We start from the raw sequence: 24,078 nt of genomic DNA on the forward strand, positions 1-24,078 counted from the left end.
TTAAATTGAATGTCATTTTGAATAATTTTGAAAATGTGGGAAGCTAATCTGTTAGCTTTAACAGATTAATCTGTTAAATGAGTCCATCCTAAATGACTCATCCTAGGGATGAGTCCATCCCTAGGACTCATCTCTATTGTCCACCTTCAAGACCTCCAATTAGATTTCTCTTTGGTGAATGTTCTTTAATTATGGCTATTAAACACCCATGGATGTACCTAAAGCCCACTTTTCCTTTTAAATATCTACACCAAGTGCCACAAAGTGGATTGAAGCAGTAACACTAAACTGCTTCAACTGGGAGTCAGCAGGCTATTGAATCAACAGCAAAGCTATACCCCGTGTTTGGCATCGTGATATCAAAGGGAAGGCACTGAACTCAGTTAGAATACCTAAGTTCTAGTATTTTCTCCACCTCAAATATATATATATAATCAGTGACTAGTGTCAATTGGCCATTTCACTTCCAAAGAAAAATATGATCATTTTAATAATCAATACTACTCAATAGTTACTTCTCCTAGCTACCGCACAGGGCAGAATTAGAGTGACTATGCCAGGAAGTGCTTTGAACTGTCAAGAAGACAATTATAACCAGAAGAGCTCATTGAACACTTAACATATGATAACAATTCTGCCAATGCTTTACACAGGTTTTCTCATTAAATTCTGTCAATTGACCATAAATCTCACTTTATAATGAGGGAACTTAAATTGTTGCCTAAAGTCACAAAGCAGGACCTGAATTTACAGCCAGGCCTGCCTGATGGATTTCAAAACCCAACATGATATCTCCCAGTGTAATGAGTTATAGTCATTTCCAGTAGACTCAAGGTTAAGGTGCAGCAAACCATCCTCATTTCTGAGTCTCTCATAAAACCCAACCCCACCCTCTTCTGAGAACCTCCCATTATTGTTCCAAGGAGACAAACGGACCCAATGAGCTGTGAGCCTGCATCCTCCTCCTCGTGGACACGCCGTGTGAGGCCACAGTTCTCCAGTGACAGTTTCTCCAGCAGCTTGAAGTCCACGTCATTCCCAATGCCGATGGTGAAGATGCAGATTCGGCCCCGGGCGGCCTCCTTAGTGTTGTTGAGAATCTTGAGGGTATGGGTCTCCCCGACGGTGGGTTTCCCATCCGTCAGGAAGATGATGAGGGATACGCTGCGATCTTCGATGTCATTGTGGGCCACGTAGTTGTTGAGCAGTCTGATGGCCCTCTGCAGGGCCCCATTGATGTCTGTGCCTGTGGGACACCAAAACAGGGCAGCTCAAGCTTGTACTCACTTCCTTCCCCTGGCTGCACACTCACAGCTGTGGTTCACTTGAAATCATTCAAGGATTAGCAGGGGTGACACTGGAGAGGAAGGGAAGAAGCTCCCCCAAGCATGTGGGGTGATTATAGGTTACATGGCCTAACTAGAGACCTAGCAAGTGTTTGCTAAATACTTTAACTGTTTTAACTCATTTCATCCTAATAAAAACTCCATCATTATCCCCATTTTACAGATGAGAAAACTGAGGCCTAGAGAGATTAAATGACTTGTGGATGGTAGAGCTGGATTCAAATCCAGGTGATCTGGCTTCAGAATCAATGTTCCCACCCTGGCTGATGTGGCTCAGTGGATTGAGTACCAGCTTGCAAACCAATGGGTCACCAGTTTAATTCCCAGTCAGGGGACATGCTTGGGTTGTGGGCCAGGTCCCCAGTAGGGGGCACTCGAGAGGCAACCACACATTGATGTTTCTCTCCCTTTCTCCCTCCCCTCCCCTCTCTCTAAAAATATAGAAATAAAATCTTTTAAAAAAGAATTGATGCATCCAATCCTGATATTACATGTCTTTGGGAGGAACAGATTAATTTTCTGTCTACCTGCAGAGGTTGAGGCAATGAAGTGCCAAGAAAAAAAAATACAGGAAACCATAAGGTTTCTAAGGTTTGGATTCCAAGAGAACATAATGCACATCAGCTGTTTGCTAAGCTTTTATGTTCACCTTTGTATAACATCCTAATTATAACCAAGAGCATTAAAATAAATTCAATTAACAAATATTTGTTGGGCATACACTATATGCCAGGGGCTGTGCTAGGAGCTGGGGGATATTCAAAGATGAATAAGAGTTTCTCCTCTCGAGGACTTTACAACCTTGTCACTTCCTGCCATAGGTCGATGATCAATGGTACAATATCATAATGAATCCAATCTATTATTTCTCCCATCAACTAGTAAAACAGTTCCTAAACCTCACTGTTGTGGAGACCGGTAGGAAATCCCATTGTAAGTCCAAGTCTGGTCCAAGAAAGATGAAGTTCCAAATGAAACTTGTGTAGGAAATCAGAGCTTTGTCTTGGGCAGGAAATGATGAATATAAGAAAGATGAAAAATCCCAAATGGAAGAAGACCATTGGGTGTTTTGTATGTTTCCAGGTGACTACCCACCACAATAATCGAGATGACAACAAGAGATGGTGTCTCCATGAATGGCCTTTAAGAAAGTGGGGCGGGGTCAGGATCAGTGCCCGTAAACACTCCAGTACTGAGCACCTACCGTATGTACACTGCACCAGTGACAAAGTTGACAGCAAGAATGGGTGGGACCAAGGCCCTGAGTTGAAGGAACTTACATCTGTCCAGCTGGATAACACTAGTGGACTGCCTCTAGATACCCTAGTTATCTTAGACTTCTCTATGACCTGTCCCTCCTCTCCACTCTTACCTGGGCACCATACCCAAGCCAGGCATGCAGACACTCAGAGCCCACCACACCTTCCATCCACAGTGTCTCCAAGGCTCCCAGGGATTCCTGCTCTGCTCACTGTTTCAGCCCTGCCAAAGGGACTAAGGGTGCAGCTGGGCAGGTGCACCTGCTGCTTCCTAAGGTGCTAAGATTTGAGCACACAAAACTAACTCATCTATTTGGCTTTAATTCCACATCCTCAAACAATTTACAAAAACAACTTCATTACTCAGGATCTGTGAGATAAACCAGGAAAGGCTCCAAACACTATCAGGTATTCCCCCTCATAACTTACTTGACCATCTTAGTTTGGGGCCTGGAAGAGGAGAATTTACGGAATCGGTATTCAGAGAAACATGAGCTTCTGGGAAAGCTCTCAGCTGTTATCTCCTTTCCTGTGATAGTTTCAGTATTCAAATCCTTGTCTCTTGGCAGAAAATTTAGCTACTCACTTATTATCACGTCAAAGCTAACATGAAAAGAAGGACTCATATTTACCTCCAGTGGGTGACATGTGGTGAATGTAGACTTTGCCATCTCTGATATTGTTGGGAGTAACTGACACCAAATGGTCCTTCCACACTTTGATCCGGTTGGAAAATCCAATAATATTGAAATGATCCTGGGGTCGGAGGTCATGCAGGATTGTGAACAGGGCATCTTTGGTCTAGGCAAACACAAAACCAAAACCAGTCACATCAACTGCATTAGTCCACATGTCCCCTAGCTTAGAAACTGCACACCAGGAACAATGTCAGGGTTAAAATTAAATGCCTACTATGTGAAGGGTACTGGATAAATGTCCAAGTAATGATTATTTGCTTTTATATCTCTTTCCTTTACTGTATATTTTTAAAGATTTTATTTATTTATCTTTAGAGAGAGGGAAGGGAGGGAGAAAGAGAGGAAGAGAAATATCAATGTGCGAGAGATATATCGATTGGTTGCCTCTCACATGCCCCCAACTGGGGACGTGTCCTGGCTGGGAATTGAACCTGCGACCTTTCATTTCACAAGCTGGCACTTTTACCCAAACCACCGAGCCACTCCAGGCAGGGCTCTTTAACTATATGTTAAGCTCTTCATAGGCAGGCTCCACTCATCTTTGTAAACTGCCAGTACTCAAGAGGTACTAGAGAGGTTTAGTAAATGGATGAGTGAATGGACAGAATGAATTAGAAGATTAAAAGTACAAATAATAAATACCATAGTGATTTTTAAAAGTGAAAAAACTGGGCTGGAATGATGTTAGGAGACTTCACAGACAAGCAAGAGTTTCTCTGTGAAGCAGTTTGAGCACGGGGCTTAAAGGAACTGGATGTCTTGAAAGGTAGGGCGGGCATTCTGCAAAGATGCAAAGAAGATACGTGCGATGGGTCAAGCAAAGCAAAGAGGTGACATGGGTAAGCCTGCACGAGCTGAGTGGATAAGAGGCATGGAAAAAAGACACGGTTTGTGTAAAGAAAGAAAAGACCATGGGAAACTGAAAACAGAAAAATTCTAGGAATATGGACAAGAGTTTCTAAAATAACCAACCACATATTGAAAGAAAGCATTGTCTTCTCTAAACAGCAATATTATTAGACAGTTAGAAATTCATCATATGAAGTAAGGAACAGTCATTACACAATTGCCTTAACAGTGACATCTGGCATCTCTTACAGTGATTAAGAGCACAGACTTCAGAATGGGTGGTCTGGGTTTGACCCTGGATGTGTCACTTACTCTCTGTGTGGCCCTGTGGCCCTGGGTAGGAAGTTCTATCACTATCTTTTCTCACTGTGCCTAAGTTATCTCACCTGAAAAAGTAAGACAATAATAGTGCTGCTCATCAGGTTGTCACAAGGATTGAATCAGTAACATACGGAAAGTATTCATAACAGGGCCAGGCATATAGTAAGTTATATCCTTACTATATAACTTGCTCTTACTTGCCAGCAGGTGGTAGGTGGCAGAGTCAAAGAAACTGTAAAGTCTGAAACAGTGATTGCAGAATGAGGTATGCTAAGGAACTATATGGTTACCCCGATAACATTTTGTAGGTCTTTTTCTAGGTTCGATGACTATTAGCCTTTGCTTTGAAACCAGCTTCAGACAGTACTGCCCCTTCTACCTCCCTAAGTGAAATAACCACAACTTCTTTTCCCTTCTGAATGGTCCCTCTTCCTCTCCTTAGTCTTACTCTTCTATCTGCTCACTCCAACATCCCACTGTCCAACCCCTGAATTTCATGGGAACCTCAAAATCCACTCTAGAAAACTAACCTGGATGTATTTATTTTTAAATCTGTATATTGCATTTCAGTAAACTTACAGAATTTCTAGCCTGAGCAAACAGATGTTCATTTAACATTCCCCTTATGGATCTTTACTGAATGAATGAAGTTGTGCCTCAATTTCCCCATCTCTTTATTCCCAGATTGAGAAAGCAATGCATCATAACGATATCATTAGAAGCATAACAATGATGACATTGGCAGCTAACATTTTCTGGACATGGAATTATACCCCCAGATATTTTGCCAAGTGCCAGAGCTTTTCATAGGTTGAGGTGATGGGCCCATTTAATCTCACAACCCACCTAATGTAAAGTGACTATTAATATTCCCATTTTACAGCAAAGTGCCTGAGGAATGAAAGGGTTAAGCACCATGCCCCCTGGGAGCCTGGATGAAAACCAGGAAGTCAGACTCCAGGGCCAAGGCTTACACCAGCAGCAGTGGAATCCTAGCCCCAAAACTGCTGGCACTGAGCGTGTTCTGAGTTATAACCCTTATAATGTGCAGCTCATTTTGGGATTCCATCCAGGTCCCTGAATGTTGATGGGCTCTGTTTATTTCTTTGTTTCTTTCACTTGGTTTCTGGCAGCAACTAATGGATTAATTTCCTATAACATCCTTGCAGAAGGCATCCACCCGGAGATGAGAACAATGAACGTATTTCATTCAATTCATCGTCTCATGCTACAGAGGGCTGTCCCACCCTCCCAACTGCCCCGGTTCTTCCACGAGAGAGAATGGTGATGGCAGACCTTACTTTCATTCGGAGTCTAGGAATCCCCCTCTAGCCTCTGCTCTCTCCTCTGGGGCTGGGCCCTTCCTTCTAACCCATCACACTGGGTTGTTTGGAGGACACACTCAGTGGCAGCTGAATTTCCTGTCTTCTCCCAACCCTGACTCCACCTTCAGGAAATGTGTCTAAGGATCTTGTAAAAATAAGCAGAATCCACATCCAAAACTTGTCAGCCCGATTTGGAAGCCATTGAAAGGATCTGTGACGCTCTGCTCCTCTGGCTTCCGGGCACAACCCTGTATGCCCTCCACTCTGAACAGTGTTCCTTGCCCTTGCTGGAGCCTCCTTCTCAGACCGGCCTAGGGTGCCCATGGACTCAGCACACACACACACACACACACACACCCGCCACCGCACACTGCATACACCCCCTTAGCCAATTAGTGAATGACTGACATCCACACGTATCCCTAGAGCTCACCGCTCTCATGAGACCCAGACCCAGCTGCTGACCATTTGCCCCTGCAAGTCCCACAGGTGCTTGGATTTAGTACATTGAAGGTCAGAAGTTTTGCCTTTCTGTCCAAACCTTTTCTTCTCTAATCCTCCCTGACTGGAGAATGGCACCTCCAGCCAGGTCAGAAACCATGTCATCGTGTTGCACCTCCTTTTCGCCCCTCTCCCTGAGCCTCATGTCCTTAGGTCATCCGAGGCTGGCAGTTCCACCTCCCTTAGTAACCCCTTCTCTTCCTAAACATCCTGTGGCTGTAATCTGGGCTTGGGCCACCTCTGCTTTAGATTGGCAATCGATTGTTTTTCTTTATTTGTATGTTTTTCCTAATGCAAAAAAAATCATTTAAAAAAAAGATCAGAAGAAAAACATGTAAGACTTACAAAATCTCCCTCACCTAGAGATAGCCACTATTTTTTTTAATGTATTTATTGATTTGAGCTAGAGGAAGGGGTCAGGGACAGAGAGAGATTTGTTGTTCCACTTATTTATGCATTCATTGGCTGATTCTTGTATGTGCTCTGAATGGGTGTAGAACCCACAGCTTTCTGTATCAGGATGACACTCTAACCAACTGAGCTACCCGGCCAAGGTGAGACAACCACTATTAAAATGTTGTACCACGCACGTTTTCAGAAACTTTACTGTGTATGTAATCTAAGTAAAATGGGCTCACATATCATGCTATAAAGTTTTAATTTACTGTGTCATATATAGTTTTCATGCCCATACATAAATGTCTAATCATTTTAATGGTGGCACTATATTCTATCATATGCATACACTATAATATTTTTAAACATTTAAGCAGTACTTCTGTGGGACTCAGTATTCACACATCTTTGTGCTCACTGCTGTTTTCTTGGGATAAATTCCTTACATGGAGTTGGTGTGGCCAAGGCCCTGTACTTTCTAAAGAATTTAGCCTGTCCTCACATTGCTGCCAGAGTTGCATTTTCCACCCTCCTCAACATTCAGTTCTGGGCTTACCCATCATGTCCCAAGACAGCCCTTCTTGCCTCCTCACCCACACACTGCTGTGCTCTCAGGCACGGCACCCCGTTGTCTGCCTCCACAACACATATAGAGAGAATGCAATTACATATCTGTGCATTTGCTTCTCTATCCAACTCATCCCTGTGCTTATGAAGGCAGGGCCTTTTCCCATTTTGTTACTGTATGTCAATACCCCACAGTGCCAGGCCACATGACAGAGCTTGATGCAAGCTTCCTGAGTAAGTCATCTGTCAATTCAGACAGGGAGCTCCTCAAGGCAGCTGTCCCCTTGCCCTACCCCACCCTCCTGACATGGCATTTTACACACTGTGGGGTTTCGGTAGGCATCTGGTGAATGAGTAAATGAGAGAGAGGTAGACTTCTACTGAGTGAACACAAAGGAAGTTAGACGCACAGCCCCTGAGCTGGAGCACCTATAGCAGATGACACCGAGAACGATGATGTGCAGGAATCCTGGGGCTGACCGGTGGATGGTGTTCAAGTGAAAACAAACAAATCTGATCATTATAATAAACAGATGTGGGTGGAGTGCCCTAAATGTTGACGCTGATGCCATTTTCCAGGGAGCTGGCAACACTTTGTCCCTCACCCTTCCTTCAAGTTAGAGCCAGTGCATCCCCGGTGTGAGCGTCAGGCATCATTCCCAGTCGTGGGGTCTGGACCTCTGGAAAGTCTGAAGGCCTGCAGCTAGGACAAGGCAACACCAAGCAGTGGCTGTCCCTGAGACAACACAACTGGAAATCCGGCTCCAAGGCAGACACTTGGAAATATTCTAGCTGCTCCCTGTTTGAGCTTGGAACTGGCCAGGAACCCAGGGCATAGGCTGGAACAAGGGGAAACTTGTCAGAAGATTATTGTTTGTTTAGCTGCTGGCATCCTTAAGGATCCTCAAACAGTGCTCTAAAGACCTCAAGAAGGGTCGGCTTGGCTCCTTTGCTGCTATTTTTTTTCTGATTGTGATGGATATTCTGCTTTAGGAGCAGTTGTTCAAGCCTCTCCACCCTCCTCCCCTTAGCTCAGCAACTACAGGTTCCTTATGACCTTGTAAGGCCACAGCTGCAACTTAACCTCACTTGAACCAGGAAAGGCAGGCCAACAGGCTCGCAGTCGCTCCTTTTCCAGTTGCATTAGGACCTTCTGGATGGTCTCCCACCCTGCATCCCAAGGGGCCCCGACAGAAGCTGCCGCTGACATTTACAGCCACTACCATCCATGAGCCCTCTCCAGGCTCCTGCTTTCCTGAGATGGGCTGATGACCCCAGGCACTCTGCAGGCCGTTGCAGGCTTAACATGCAGGCAGAAGGTGAATGTCCAGATAGAAGTGTAACTGGGAGTGGGCTTAAGCTGATGTTTCAACATGGTGTGTTTACATGCTTAAGATTAACAGAAACCAAGTCAAATATTTTCCAAGAGTACAGTCCAGAGAACAGAGTTAGGACATTCCAGAAGGATCAGAGGAAGCCCAGAAAGGCAGAGAATGTGTAATCCTAGCTGACTTGAGGACTGAGCTACACTGAAGGCCAAGAAGCACCCTAAGAGGGACTGGACTACTTCCCCTTAAGGTCCCTTCCAAACCCTGGTTGGTAGCTCTCAACACTACAAGTGAAGGTGACAAAGTGAGCTGGCACCCCTACTCCCACAGTGGCCTCTCTACCTAACCTGAACTGAAGGAAAGGACACTGCATGCCCCAGCACACCATGTCCCTTGGCCTTCTTCCCCATCCCCAAAGCTCCACCTAGTGGCCTTGCACTTTCGGAAGAAGTGGGCCTGCTGGTGACAAGCAACCCCAAAAGACACCTCTTGGAATGATATCCTGAAATTAACTTGCTAATAGGTGATCATAGGAATCTGTGGAAGTGTGTTCCTTGGAGATCTTTGAAAATAGGCATGCAAAATTTACGATTATACATATTATATAGCATTCAAGGGAGATTAATAAAATTGGGGGTAAGGGTCTGATTAGTGAGGAAGGCTAAACGTCTAACATTGGAAGGTTACATTCACTCTTTGGGACCATAAGAATCGACCCAGGAAGTCACCATCCTCATTCGTCTTTATGTGGGGACAAGGACAGGGCTTCTGTGGGAGACAGTTTAGGTCGCTATATCCAACCGCTAGGTGGTAAGCCTGTCGGGGAGGAGTTAGTAAATCTCGGGGAGACAGGAGGAGAGGCAGGAAAACCAAACCCTGTGCCTAGGGAAAGAAGAATAATGTGCACATAAGGGGCTGGCTGAGAAAGAAAACTGAATTCTTAAAGAGAGCAGCCAGCAAGACGCTAAAGAGGCCAAGTGGGTCTCCTCTGGGTACGAGCCAGTCCTGAGAGCACCAACCCCAGGCAGCAGGTACCACACACTGCCCGCCCACCCCAGAGAGCAATCTACAAGCACCAGTCCATATATGTCACCAGAAGGTATCTTTACAACATCCAGATTATGTTTGGACTGAGGGAGGAAAAAAGGGTACACAAATGCAACTAATAAATGAAAAGGGCCTATGCATATTTCTTTTACTATTTACGGAGTAAAGAAGTACCTTGGCCTGAATACAAGTATTACACAAGACTCCTTTTAATCCTGGCTGTTTACAATCACAAAGAATAGGGACACTTCGCTGCTTGAAATTATTTTACAGTGATGAATTCCTCTTCTTATATGTACTTTCCTTGGGTTAAAAGGGAAAAAAAAGTATCCTCTTTAAAAACAATGTCTTAGAAGTTAATTCCAGCTCTGCCTTAGGTTTATTATTAAGTCTTTTAATCTTTGTCCATTTAAATGTTTTCAGGAACAAGGCAGGATATAAACAAACAAAAATAAACTGTTTCAGGTTCTCCATTCATTCAATAGGGTTGGCCGTGGTCCTATTTGTTCTCGTGGATCTTCAGGAAAGAAAACAAAATAGTCTCCTCTGATGGCATCCGTAGGAAAGAGCAGAGTAGGGTCCTGGATATGCCGTCCCCTCCCCACTCTGTACTCATGCAGCCCCTCAAAGTACTACTACAGGAAAGGGAGTGTCCAGGAGACAGCTCTGTCCTGGGCACTCTGGGCCCCAGTATTAAGCCATACTGGGACAGGAGCTGGGACCTTCCTCTGCCTCCCTCTCCTGCTTCCCTACAAAACTGACTGAGCTCAAGTAGCTGCAGACTCTTGGCATAGCCCTTAAGGGGGCAAGCGCTCCACTGGGGGTAATGACCATGAAACATTTCCCAAGTGGAGCAGTACTACATAACAGACTCTCAGAGTGCAGCCCATGAACAACCCAGCTGCTGCCCACTCCTTGCTACCACTTCTGTCAGGGTACCCATTTGATGTAGCACTTCTCACATATTTCTGCATCTCCGTCAAACCACACTCTGACACAAAAGGCTTTTGTACCACAAATTCTGGATTGTTGGGAGTAATGCAAGGGGAGCCCATGACATCACAGAAGGAACTCAAGTTCAAGGGTATTAGATATGAGCCATCCCATGTTTTCAGCAGAATGGCTGTGCTGTTCTCCTAAGCAGTCCTAGCATTTGCCTCATTCTAAAATGTTTACCATGGAGTTGACATTTTCTCTTTCATTGATCCACACAGTCCTTTTAAAGGAATCCAAGAGAAAAATCGTCTGTGATGAAAAGCTTAAAATAATCCAACAATGAAATTCAAGTCCATCTGAGCCATGAAAGAGAATCATGATCAACAGACCATGAAAAGAGCCCCAAGTTTCTGAGATGATATCAGGAAAAGGAATATGCCCAACATTAACTTGAGCTGCAGCTCAGCCTTCTCTCTTTCCTAGGAGGGCAGAGATAATGCACGCTGGTGGGAGGGAGGGAGTATATCTACATTGTCCTTCTGTTAGCCTGCAGTCCTTCCTGATGCCAATAGGGGAACCCTCGGTGCCAGGCACCTCCGGCTCCTAGGTGTAGGATGGCACTGTAGTCATTCTATTTGAAGGGCCAGACAAAAACAAAACACAGCCTGTGACTCCATCTAAGTGTGCAACATCAGATCCTCACTGCAACCTTAAACTACTGCAGTCCACGTTCAGGAGCACGGATACGACCCCCATCCCAGCGTCTCTCCACACGTTTCACAGGCACGCAGACAAGGCGCTACCTCGAGTCACCCTGGATTCCGTGGGTATCGATTACACCGGGAGTATTTCAAGATCATAACATTTCAGTATCACAAAAAAACATTCTGTAAACTGTAGAAGAACCTTATATTTCCATGCTGCAAGTCTTACAATAAATTGAAAAAAACTTCTGAAAGTTTATTGTGACTGACCCACCATGTAATCAGATTTTTTTTAATTCCAACTTTAGGAACAAGGTGATAAATTGGGTGAAAAAGGCCATTTCTCCAATATATCAAGTCTATATCATTGTTACACTTTTATAAAAATCTAGCAACAGATTGGCTTCAGAAAAGAAACCAAAACCCTAAAAAATAATGTTACTCCACAGACTAGAGAGAAAGTACACTTTCTGAGCTTGTGTGCACTCGGAAGGGGAATCAGTGGTAACGCTCTCACAGTGCCTGCTTCCCTCCTGTTGCCATGGCCGTAAATATCTCCTGAATCAAACCACGTTAGAGAATTTATGTTAAAAATGAAAAATCAAACTATAATGCAAGAAACAAAGTATCCAAAAGAGGTGACTCAGTCAAATTTGAGGAATCTTGCTGAAAGTCAAAGAAACTCACTTTCTACTGGTCAAAATGTTCTTTTTGAAGAAAGATCAGAAATTAATAAGCTTTCTTCATATACATAGAAAACTTGGGATAGAAGTCATTATAGCTTCCAATATTTTAAAACAGTTCAGTAAATGCGAAATATTAACTTGAAATTTCACCTAAATATAGAAAAACTATTTCTTCTATCTCTACATTTTAATATTCACAAATTATAAAGAGCCTATTTCTTATTTTTAATATATTTTTATTTCTTAAATTAAGCAAACTCATAGGGCTTCTGTATTCAAAAATATATTATTTTAAAGCTATTATAATTTCATTTACTGTTTTAATTCTAATTTCAAATGCTCTTTTAATGCAGTACTATGCTCGATTATATTGCAGTACAATTCTCGTTCTGATGACCTATTTACATGTTTACATAATCTGTATAAAAACATAAAATAGTTGTTTCTTCAAATCAAAAGAAAAGCACCTTCTTAGTAAAGGTTCAGATCTAAATACCAATAGTACTTCAGTACTGGTTTTAAAAGAGAATGTCTGTTAAAGACTAAATTCTGGCTGAATTCAGCCTTACTTTAAAAAAGTCTGAATAAGTAAAATATTAGAACATCTTCTGCAATGTAAACGTAACTAAATTTCATGAGTCTTTGTGTTTGGATAACATAAGTCCAACTTGAGAAGCAAACTGTCTCTCATGTTACCATTTTGGCTAACGTGAAGATTCATTACCTAATGTTTTGACTTTGCTTTGACAAATATATCAAACATGTACCTAATAATACCACTATACATTTTTCTAAAAAGCCCTTTGCCAATAACACATCTTTGATTTTTCATGCCATACAAAGCACATTCATTTTTTATGCTTGGTGTATAAACAACACAGGACTCCAAACAGTCTCCTTTTCACTTCTCTTCACGTGGAAGATTCATACATAACCCAGATTTGCCCCCCCAGTGTCGGTCTCACGCTTCTCATTGTAGAGCAGAGCCAGGAAGGCTGCCTCACCACTTCCACCTGTAGGCTCCAGGTGGTCATCAGCAGGTTGGCTTCCTGCTCCATCAGGAAGTACATAGGAAGAAGCGGACTCGGGAAAGTTCACCTGAATATACAGGTCTCCTTTGCAACTGGTGTCCTTTGTCCATGTTCTGACTCATCTACTGACTGACATGACTGAGTTGTAGGTCCCCAGTGCCTGGTCTGAATGCTGAAGTTCATATTGCCCAACTGCACATCCGGCTTCTGGAGCCCAGCCTGTTTCATTCTACAGATCTTTTCTGGTGGCTGACTCTCTGACCATCCTTTCACCCATTCAACTTTCCCTTACATGTGAGTTCTCATGATCTTTGTTTCCCTGGTGTAAGTGCACCCTGTGCCTCCCTGTATACCCCCAGGGCTGTGTCTTGACAAACATCAAGAATATAACAGGGGATGCGAAAGAGTCATGCTAAATAGGAAACAGGGACCAATTATGAAAGGAGTCAACATAGCATGTCAGCACCTGTAGATTGTATATGTAGGAAAATATTTAGAGGAAGTGAAGCCACCCTCCATCAGACAGGGAGAATGACTATGTCCATGTCTCTTGCCATTTTCCCTTACTCTTCAAGACACTGTGAGACAGGAAAGTAAGGTTTTTATTGCAAGAGGGAGAAAGTCTAAAGCCAGATAAACTTAATTGTTGGACAGTAGAGGGTCCAGGGTAGAGACTGGCAGGAGTTTTCTTCTGCCCAGCAATGCACTGAGGGTGCAGCCCTTCAGAGGAACCAGCTTTATGCAGAGGTCTCAGACCAAACTCCCCCCACCACCCTAGAGCACAAGCTGTCATCCTCATTCCACATGGGTATTAAGACCTCAGGCCTAGGACATGCAGACCATCACCTCTCCAGGGGATACCATCACTTAGCTCAGGTGCTCACTGCTTTACTTCCCTGTTCCCTTTTCACTCTTAGAATCTGTGGTGTTCTCTGCTTGCTCACCAAGCTTAACTGTGCACTTAGAAGACTTGTTACAATTTACCTGCCTCTCTAACTGTCCATATCAGGATGGTTTTCAAGTTATCTAATCCAAGTATTGCCAGATCTTCCAACTCTAACATAATCACTCTTGTTTTGTGTCTTTCTTCATGTTTTTCCACAACCAAGAATTCACTCCCTCCTTTCCTGCCCAGAAAACTGTATCCCACCTTCAAGAACCAGTTCCTACATCACCTCCATCATACATCTTTTATTGACTAACTTGGGCTCATTCTCCTCCCTAAAATTCTTCCCACTATCTATGTGACATGCTGGATTTCATTAACATGTGATTGTTCCATGTTTCTTTCCCCAGAAAAACCCTAAAGTCTATAATTAAAGTGACTTAAATATGATGCTTTCCTTGTACATCATTCTCTCCTGTCTCCATGTTTTTGCATATGCTAGCCATCCCTCCTCCTCCTCATTCCTCCCACTCAGCTGACTTCTAAAGTTAGACTCACTCAACTATCCCCTCTTCTGATAGCATTCAACAGTTGTTTCTTCAAAACTCCATCTGCAAAAACAACTGATCGACACTCCAAATGTGCCTTGACTGTATCTCTATTATAGCAGCACTTCGCATGTGAGTTTCACATGACTTTCCTTCTCCCCTGGAACTCCTGAAAGGAAAGGCTGTGTCTTTTATTAATCTTTGTATCCCCTATGTCTAGTAACTTCCCACAGCATGTAATCCTGCTGTGGGAAGGTACTAGATATTTATCTCGTTCTTTGAGAATCTGAAGTCTGGAGTCAAAGCCAAGATGGGATCCTGTGGGAGAGTTGGGTGTGCTGAAGAAGAGAAGGGGGGCCTCCCGATATCAGGCACGGCAGCCCTCAGGAATCTCGCCTCGGTGCAGTTCCAGCCAGCCAGCCAAGGGGATGCCATCTCAGGAATGACACCACTTTCTGACATTCTGATAAGCATTTCAAGCTCTTACACATTTGTTATCTCACTCAATTCTCTTTGACTTACAGTGTTTATCTTGTTGTTACTTGTAACAAAAGTTTCCTTTGGGGCCCTATCCAGCCCTGTACAGGAAAGTCTGCCGATCTCCACTCAAGACTTGAGTGCAAAATTCAGAAGCCATTTGAAAGGGGAAGCTAGGCTCTCTGACAGATTCAGAAGCTGAAAACAAGGTCTGAAACCTGAACAGACAATGCAAGGGTACTCAAAGCTCTGTATTGTTCATTCCTTCTTTCTACCAGAGCCACAGAAAGCCTTCATTCAGAGATCCTCAAAATTTTTTAAACATGACCTCACTTGGGTAAACCCTAACTGCTTCAATAGAAAATTTTGAATGAGTACCTCCAATTTATTTTAAATCATCTACATTATAGTCATTAAAGAGCAAGTCCTTTTAAACAAAAATCCAAGTTTTCATGGTGGCCTTGGGAAGAAAAATGTGTCCTCTGTCCATCATTTATTTCCTCATATTCTGAGTCAGAGTCGAAAAACAGTAGTAGTCTTCCCTATGGCCTGCTGCTCATTGCCCCACGTCCCAGACCTCTGTTTTGCAATGTATTTCTAAAACACATCTGCTGGTGGCAATGTTTGGACAAGAGCAGTTCAGTAGATGAAAACAAATACTATCAACTAAAATGATCTCTAGGCATATATCAACTAGTCATCACTCTAGACCAGCAAACCATTCTGGTCAGCAAACTACAGCCTGGGGGTCAAATCCAGGCCACTGCCTGTTGTTAATAAATACAGTGTTATTGGAACACCACACACCCATTTCTTTCTAAATTGCTTATGGCTGCCTTCGTGCTACTATGGCAGAGTTGTATAGTGATGACACAGACCATCTAGCCTGCAGAGCTTAAGTTATTTACTGTCTGTCCTTTTAGAAAATGTTTGCTGACCCTGTTGTAGAAATCTGGAAAGCGGGGAGGTAAATGTTTCTGTTATTAACTGGAGCCATGTTGTCAGATACATATGAGGTCTATGTCCTGAAAAGGTAAACCAGGAGTACCCCAAAGTTACATTGTCCATTTTTACTTGTACAATGGCCACATAATGCCTACCTCCAGAGACCCTCCAAATGTCTCTGACACGATCTCATTTGTTATGCTTGCATCCCTCCTCTGCTGAGCTCCTTCATTTGTTTAGGAAACTTTGGCCTCCCAGACAGATCACAACTCTCTGAGGCCCTTCTGGGTTCTGCTGTCATCATCTAGCATTCCTCCAGGTGGCTCAGTGGACCTTAGACTGCCTCCCTCTCTTAAAAACTACTTTCTCTATACCCTATTTTCCAGCATCCTCCCTTTGAAAATGTGGCAGAGTCACATGTTCTGGAACAAGACAGCTAGAGTGAATATACCATTAGACATCATTAGACCTCAGTGTTACTCACCTCACCTTCACTCTACACCTGTGCCATCCCCACACTTGCATTCAGCCTATCCAGCCCAAATCATAAAGTGGAAAGAAATCTGTATCCATATATGCGCCCAAGATGTGAGTAAAGTTAAATAATAAAATACTGATAGTTAATTCTATGCATCAGTGCAGAACAGCTCCATTGGTTTTTCACAACACGAAGCTGCAGGCTGAGGCCCCTGAGAGCAGCTGACATCTGTGAGCACTCACCAGAGATGGGCAGCTTTCCACATTATGTCACTTGGCATAAGAACAGGTAGCACCCGAACACTTAAGAGGTGCTCTGAAGTTATGTTATGGTCTAACAGTGAAGAACGTTATGGTGAAGAACTTTAGAGTGGGGTAGACTGGGCTTGACTATGAATTTTTCCACCTCTAATTTTGTGTATTTCAGCATAGTTGTGTCACCTTCCTGCCCATCAGCTTCTCATTTATAAAATGGGAATAGCATTTCACTGGATTGCTGAAAGATTGCATGGAAAAATGTATGTCAAACCTTTAGAGTGCTTGGTTTGTACTAGTGCCTTAATGTTTATTAGTAGCTACTAATGGTAGCTACTGTGCCTTAAAAATGCATGTTACATTTAATGTTTATGTGCCAGTATGTTTTTTAGCAGAAATCATTACCTACTGTACTATGTGCCATATACCATATAAGATCTGGAAATACATACCGTAATGATAAAGAAACAACATGGTACCCAAATCCATGGACTTCATAGACCACTTGCTTGTCAGGTTACATATGACATGTCAAATTGCTCTCAAAAGCCCAGTTTTGGGCAGTGAGGAAGAAATTAATGTCCCAAAGCATGAAATATACCAGTGAATGAAGCACAGCAGCATTCAGACGTCACTTCTCCAATCCAGTTCCCAATTCTCCTCATTTCAATCTGGCAGTTACAGGTAGGAAGCATGATGCCTTCCTTAAACTGCCCATTCTACCCACAGCCACCTAAACATTCAACACAATTCCCATTAAAATACCAACAGCACAGTTCACAGAACTATAACAAAATTTCAAAAATGTACATGGAACCAAAAAATAGCCTCAGCAATCTTGGGAAAGCAGAACAAAGGCCACTGTACTAACAAGAGCCTGGCACTGGCATAAGAACAGAGACACAGACCAATAGAACCAAACAGAGGGCCCAGGAATAAACCCACACCTGCATGATCAATTGATATTTGACCAAGGAGGCACGAGCACACAATGGAGCAAAGGCAGTCTCTTCAATAAATGGTGTTGGGAGAACTGGACAGGGACACACAAAATAATGAAACCAGACCACCAGCTTACACCATATACCAGAATAAACTCAAAATGGATAGAAAACTTAAATGTAAGTTACAAAACCATAAAAATCTAAGAAGAAAACATAAAGTCTCAGATATTCCATGTGGCAGTATTTTTGCCAACATATCTCCTAAGGCACTGGAAACAAAAGAGGAAATAAACAAATTGGACTACATCAAATTAAAAACTTCTTCACAGGAAAAGAAACCATCAACAAAAAGGAAAAGGAACCCGCTATATGGAAGAACATATTTTCCAATGATACATCTGATAAGGATTTAATCTCTAAAATATAGAAGGGACCAACACAACTCAACACAAGGAAGAAAAACAATGCAATTAAGAAATTGCATTCAGGGCAAAACACCTGAATAGACACTTCTCTAGAGAGGACATATATAGAGGGCATATATAGATATGAAAAATGTTCAACATTACTAACCATTAGAAAAATGCAAATTAAAACCTCCATGAGATATCACCTGTCATAGTGGCTATTGTCAATAAATCAACCAACAACAAGGGTTGGTGAGGATGTGGAGAAAAGGGAAGCCTTGTGACCTATTGGTTGGAATGCAGACTCGTGCAGCCACTGTGGAAAGCAGTATGGAATTTCTTCAAAAAATTAAAAATGGAACTGCTTTCTGACCCAGCAATTCCACTTCTCAGAATCTATCATAAGGATTCTGAAACACCAATACAAAAAATATATGCACCACTATATTTATAGCAGTGCTACTTACAATAGCCAACATTTAGAAACAACAGCCTAAGTGCCCATCAATAGATGAGTAGATAAAAAAGCTGTGGTACATTTACATAATGGACTACTATGCAGCAGTGTAAAGGAAGAAACTCTGACAATTTGGAACAGCATGGATGGACCTGGAAAGTATATGCTAAGCAAATTAAGCCACTCTGTGAAAGACAAATAGCACATGATCTCATTTGTATGTGAAATCTAACTGAACACAAATGGTAAACTAATGAACAAAATAGTAACAGAAGTTTAGAAACATAAAGGAGACTGGCAGCTGCTAAAACAGGAGGGCGGGGGGATGGGATGAAAAATGGTGAAGGGATTAACTAAAGAACATTTGCACATGACCCATGGGCATGGACAATGATAGGGGGATTGACTTAGGGAGGGGAAGGCTAGGTGGAGGTGGAGAACGAGAGAAAAAGCAAGAACAACTGTAATAGCATAAATAATAAAAATAAATAAATTTATAAAATACCTAAAAAAAAGAAACATAATGCTTGTTCTTTACCCTCTCTGAAACTGTTGACTAAATTATGTGGAGAAAGGAAGTCAACATTCAGAAACCTACATGGGAATCTGGGAATGCCAGGGGATGGCAGATTATGAGAAGAATGTATGAAAGTTATAGCATGAAGGCATCTGGTAAATGATACATTAGTCACTGCTGGGTTGCCAAAGAGGGACCCTTAGCCAAGAAACTTAATATGAAGGTAAAAGTAGTAGATCTCATTATATAGATTAGGAAAAGGAAAGAGAAGAATCTGTAGACCTTGATAAGGAAAATCTATTTAATAGACACATTCTCCTCAATGTTCCTGAGGACATGTGTGTTTGCTGGTGCGAATGCTTCAAACATGCAACAAGAAAACAGTCTGCCCTAATCACATTTTTGTTGTTGTTGTTGTTGTTGTTGTTGCTCTTCTCAATTCTCCTCTCAGTGAGAAGTTTTCTAAACCCAAATTGAGAGGCAAAAACCTTTCTTGATCTAGCACCAAGCCATCTTTGAACACATTCGTCAGTAAAAGCACATGGGAGAAAAAACAGAGCCAGCAACCCGTGCATGTGTGTGTAGCGGTTGGGGGTGGGAACAGATATCTGTCCTGCAGCTGGTTAAACCTGGCGTCCATACTTGCATTCCCACTGAGATTAGGACCAGAATCAGAAAATGCCAGATGCACCCAGCTTTGGGTGCTCCCAGGTACTGAATATACATTTTTAAGGTTAAATAACCTTTACAATTCTTTAAAAATCAATTGTTCAAGTAATTGTTAAATACTGACTATGATCTACATCAAGATGAGTACAGCGAAGTATTTGGGAGATGAGCAGAGCCAAGAACATGCAGCATAACAGTGAATGATCCTTCAGAGAATTGAGGGGACTCATGACTAATGTCCGATGTTGCCAAATTCATTGACAGGTTACAAAAGCCCTGTGCTTGGGGGTAGTTTTCCTCTTCACCAGTGGATGCGATATTGCATATGAGAGCCTGCAAAGAGCCAACCAAGCTTTTCACTCAGTGCTGTGGTCTTTGAGAAGCTGAGAGCTGCTAAAATAGTCAGCAGTTTTCAAAACCACTCAAGACAGCAATGGACATCAGAAATTGTGTAGAGGCTTCTGACGTGTGTTTGGCTGTTCTTGGGTACTCCTGGAACGAGGCCATGCTGTAGCTTAGAAGCCAGCAAAATGCATGCCAGACTTTAAGTGCCTAGGAAGGAAAGGAATTTTAATTTCCAGGAATGAAGGAAGAGGGGAGAATAATGAAGGAGTGACATCTATCATTACACTGCTCTTGCACAATGCAAGGAAATCCCTCCTTCTGAAACGCAGCCTTGTCGCTTGGGTTGTGAAATGTCAGACTGCTCTGACCTTGGACCCACTGGCACTTCTATCATCGCAGACACTGCTGCTTCATCACATGGGTACTTGCACTAAGACACCATAGCATTATGGCTTGACTTAAGGACTTGAGAGTCACACCTGGCTTTGAAGCCTCTCTCTGCCATGTGCTAGCTGACTTACATACCTTCACAAACCCTCAGCTTTTTGCATCAGTAAAATGGGAATGACAACTAAATTGTTGCAGAGATTAAATATTCTTTTGTTCAATAATTTGTGTACTACCTTTAACATACATCTAACATATTGAAAATGTTCCATGCCATATTTTTAAAACTTACTCAAATTATTTTATCATTAATGGTAAGTCTAGGAGATCTCAACTTAGTTCACTGGTTTGCTCTATACAACTTGGGTCTCTCTGAGGGTTATTTAGTAAGAAAACTTGTGATAGTTCTCCCATCAGAAGTGGAAGAAGACCCTGTACACTGGTATAGACTTGGTTTCAGGTTAAACCTTGAAGTGACTCAGGCACCTAAAGAAGTCAGTCCTTTAGGCTGGTGTGGCCTTTGAATGACTAATGCCTTTTCATGAAGATGCAGTAGAACTGACCATACATTTTACCATTTTGATGTTTTTAATGTTTATTGAGAAATAATGTAAATATTTTATTGAGCTCTACAGATGTATACTATAGAAATTGTCATTATAAGTAATTTACATTATTTAAAGTTCATAGGAAGATAAAAATTATATTTTTTAAATTTGCATTTATTTAGTTACTAATACATTTAACTCTCATAATCTTACTGAATCTCTTTATTTCTTTATGGTAAATGATTTTATATTCTTTGACCACTTTCTTATACAGGATTAATTATTATTGATTTGGAATAGCTCTTTATATATTAAAGATAAACACCTGCTGCTTTTTATATAGCTCTTTATATATTAAAGAAAATCTTTTTGCTACATAATTTTTTCCAACTTTTGTTCACTTTTATTGTTTTAACTTGAAACAAAAGTTTATAATTTTTATATAGGTAAAGTTATTAAGTTTTTCCCTTTTAGTTACTTTCATTGCTTTTAGGCTTAGAACAGGCCTTTCATACTTTAAAACTAGTTAAATGCACACTTATGTTTTCTTACATATTTTGGAGTGTGAGTCCTTGGTTACTTTTAACTGCTTAATCTATTTGGAATTCTTAGTCTGGAAGCAGTTTTAAAAGTTATAAATTGGTACAGCCTTTCTAAAAAATGTTTTTGTAATATTTGTAAAAACCACATATGAGTTGGTATTCTTTGCCCCACTCCTAAGAATTTAACTTAAGAAAATGGTGGAACACGTGGTCAAGGATTTCTATGTAAAGATGGTCATCCCAATGCTGTTTATAACAGCAAGAAACAGAAATAACTTAAAAGTCTCTCAACAATGGTGGAGTGAGTGAATGTTCTTCAGCTTCACTGCCCAATATGGTAACCATCAGTCACATGTGGCTATTTAAATTCAACCTTATTAAAATTAAATAAAATTAAAAATGCAGTTTCTCAGTTGAATTAGTCACATTTCAAGTGCACAAAGCCACACGTGACTAGTGGCTACCATACTAGAGATATAGTGCATTCCCACTCTCATTGAGGTTTCTATTAAATAGTGCTGCTCTGTGGCCATTAAAATCAGGTTTTTAAAAAATATTTAACAATGTTGGATGTATTCACAATATGATGGTAAGTAAAAATGTCAAAATACAAAATATTTGGTGGTGACAGGAGTTCTGATTATTTGTAGTAACTTAATCATCAATATCTTCAAGTTATGTTTTTTTTTTCAGAGAAAACCCAAACACTGCCCTCATTAAGCTCATTGTCTTAAAGGAAAAGAAAAGAAAACCTAAAGCTTTATAGGTATATAGAAATTTAATGAGATACATGGGGAAACCTAGTAGATGGCACCCACTCAGTAGCTGTTAATTGATTCAAAATCCAAATGGGAATTATCATACTGGAATCAGATGCAAGGCTGAACACTGTATTCTGTGACCAAGAGTGGTCTCAAAGGAAGCCATGATTATTTTTCTGTCGATATCTATCATCCAGTTAACAGAGGCACAAAAACAACTTAGCCAACAATGACACTTAAGAACTTGGGGTACATAAAGCAAAGACATTCAGCACACTTGTAAATATGGAAAGGCTGTAAGGCCTCTCAAAGATCAATAGATAATCAGCCACTATGAAAGATTGCTGCACTATGAGTGAATAAAACTTTAGGAGATGGTGCCCATAAAGGAAACCTACAGGTAATTTGTACTCAACCTTCCCACCAAGAACAACTGAAAAAGGTAAACAAAATGTCTATTTTTTTAAATCTTTGAGATATCAGAGAGTTAACAAAATAATAAGAAAAAAGATCTAAGAAAAGATAAAATATAAAGAGGTGGGCTCAGCATTTAGGATCACTTTTGTCTAAGGGATGTTTGCCAAGGCCCAAGAGGTATCTGAAGGGCTAAGCATTTAGTAATTTAGGAATCCAAAAGCTGAGGTCCAGAGACCACTAATGACAGGTGCCATCTAGCCATGAGCCATCTGGGTCCCCTAGAAAACCTCAAGCCCTGAAAATGGGCTAAAGTAATCCCAGATTATAATTTCCTCAAATACTCAAAAAAAACCCCCAAAACTTTAGTTTCTAGAGGCATAGATTATCATCTTAGGCCTCAAAATATTTCTACAAACAATTTTTAAAATATAATGTCCATCATGCAATCAAAGATAACCAGTCACACAGGAGAGAAGATAAGAAACAATATGAGCAACTCCTAAGCAGCTCCAGAGTTTAAAATAGCAGCATACAGGCTTTAGAATAACTATGTTTACTGTGCTTGAGAAAAAAATTTTAAAAAATTATTAAAAATTTGAAAAATAACTGAAAATTCTAAAAAGTGACAGAGCAGGTTTGGAAAAAAAACAAACAGAAATTCTAAAACTAAAAAAAATGTAACTAAAATAATTCAATTAGTTTTAACAGTAGATCAAATATACCTGAAGAAAGAATTTGTGAACTGAAAGATAGGTCTGGAATAAAATATGAAAAGACGAAATCTGGAATAAATAGAAGAGAGCACGGGAAACAGAGGGCATGGAGAGAGAAATCTAACATTGGAATGCTAGGAAGAGAAAGTTAAGATGAAGCAATTTCAGAAAAATGGCTGGGATTTCCCCATGAATCCACAAATTCATGAAGTCCTAGAAACTTCAGGCAGAAAACTGAAAACAAAAAGAAAAATCTTAAAAGCAGTTGATAGAAAAGTTACTTTTAAAGGAACAACAGTTAAAAATACAACTGACTTTTCAACAGCAACAATGGAAGCCAAGAGAGGGACCAGGGGAATCCGTCTTCAATGGACTGAAAGAAAATTGCCACCAACCTAGAATTCCATACCAGTAAAAAGTATCCTTAAAAAATGAGAGGGAAATCAATAATTTCCAGGCAAATGCTAACAGTATTCTTTAGCAGTAGACCTATATTTAAAAAGATACCTATGAGTGTTCTTCAGGAAAAAAAAACAAAAAAAAGTAACCCCACATGGAAGGTTAGATATGCAAAAGGAAAGCAAAGCAATAAAAATAGAGGCATTGGTAGGCTGAATTCTGTACAAGAATGTGATGTCGAAGAACTACAAGAAGCTGACTTCCAGGTGAGGTTATCTTCCTCCTATATTAGTTATAAATGATATTTGGCTGTCCTCTGAAAGAAAATAGTTAAACCTAATCTTCATATCACATTTTGGGTTTTTTTTTTACTCTTTTGGGATAAAAAAA

General features: G+C 41.2%; 1 protein-coding gene across 1 annotated transcript in view; it reads right to left on the reverse strand.

Annotated features, from left to right (window-relative positions):
- ITIH5 (inter-alpha-trypsin inhibitor heavy chain 5) overlaps window positions 1–24,078 on the reverse strand; it is an 83,050-nt gene that overhangs the window by 13,067 nt on the left and 45,905 nt on the right. Inside the window, exons 8-9 of the mRNA XM_045857853.1 lie at window positions 3,238–3,406; window positions 937–1,246 (exon numbers count right to left, since the gene is read on the reverse strand). Of these exons, the coding sequence (XP_045713809.1) occupies window positions 937–1,246; window positions 3,238–3,406 (479 nt within the window). The remainder of the gene's footprint in view (window positions 1–936; window positions 1,247–3,237; window positions 3,407–24,078) is intronic.

The sequence above is a fragment of the Phyllostomus hastatus genome, unplaced genomic scaffold (genome assembly GCF_019186645.2).
Source record: "Phyllostomus hastatus isolate PE091 unplaced genomic scaffold, TTU_PhHast_1.1 phas_scaffold_1674, whole genome shotgun sequence".
Taxonomy (NCBI): Eukaryota; Metazoa; Chordata; class Mammalia; order Chiroptera; family Phyllostomidae; genus Phyllostomus; species Phyllostomus hastatus.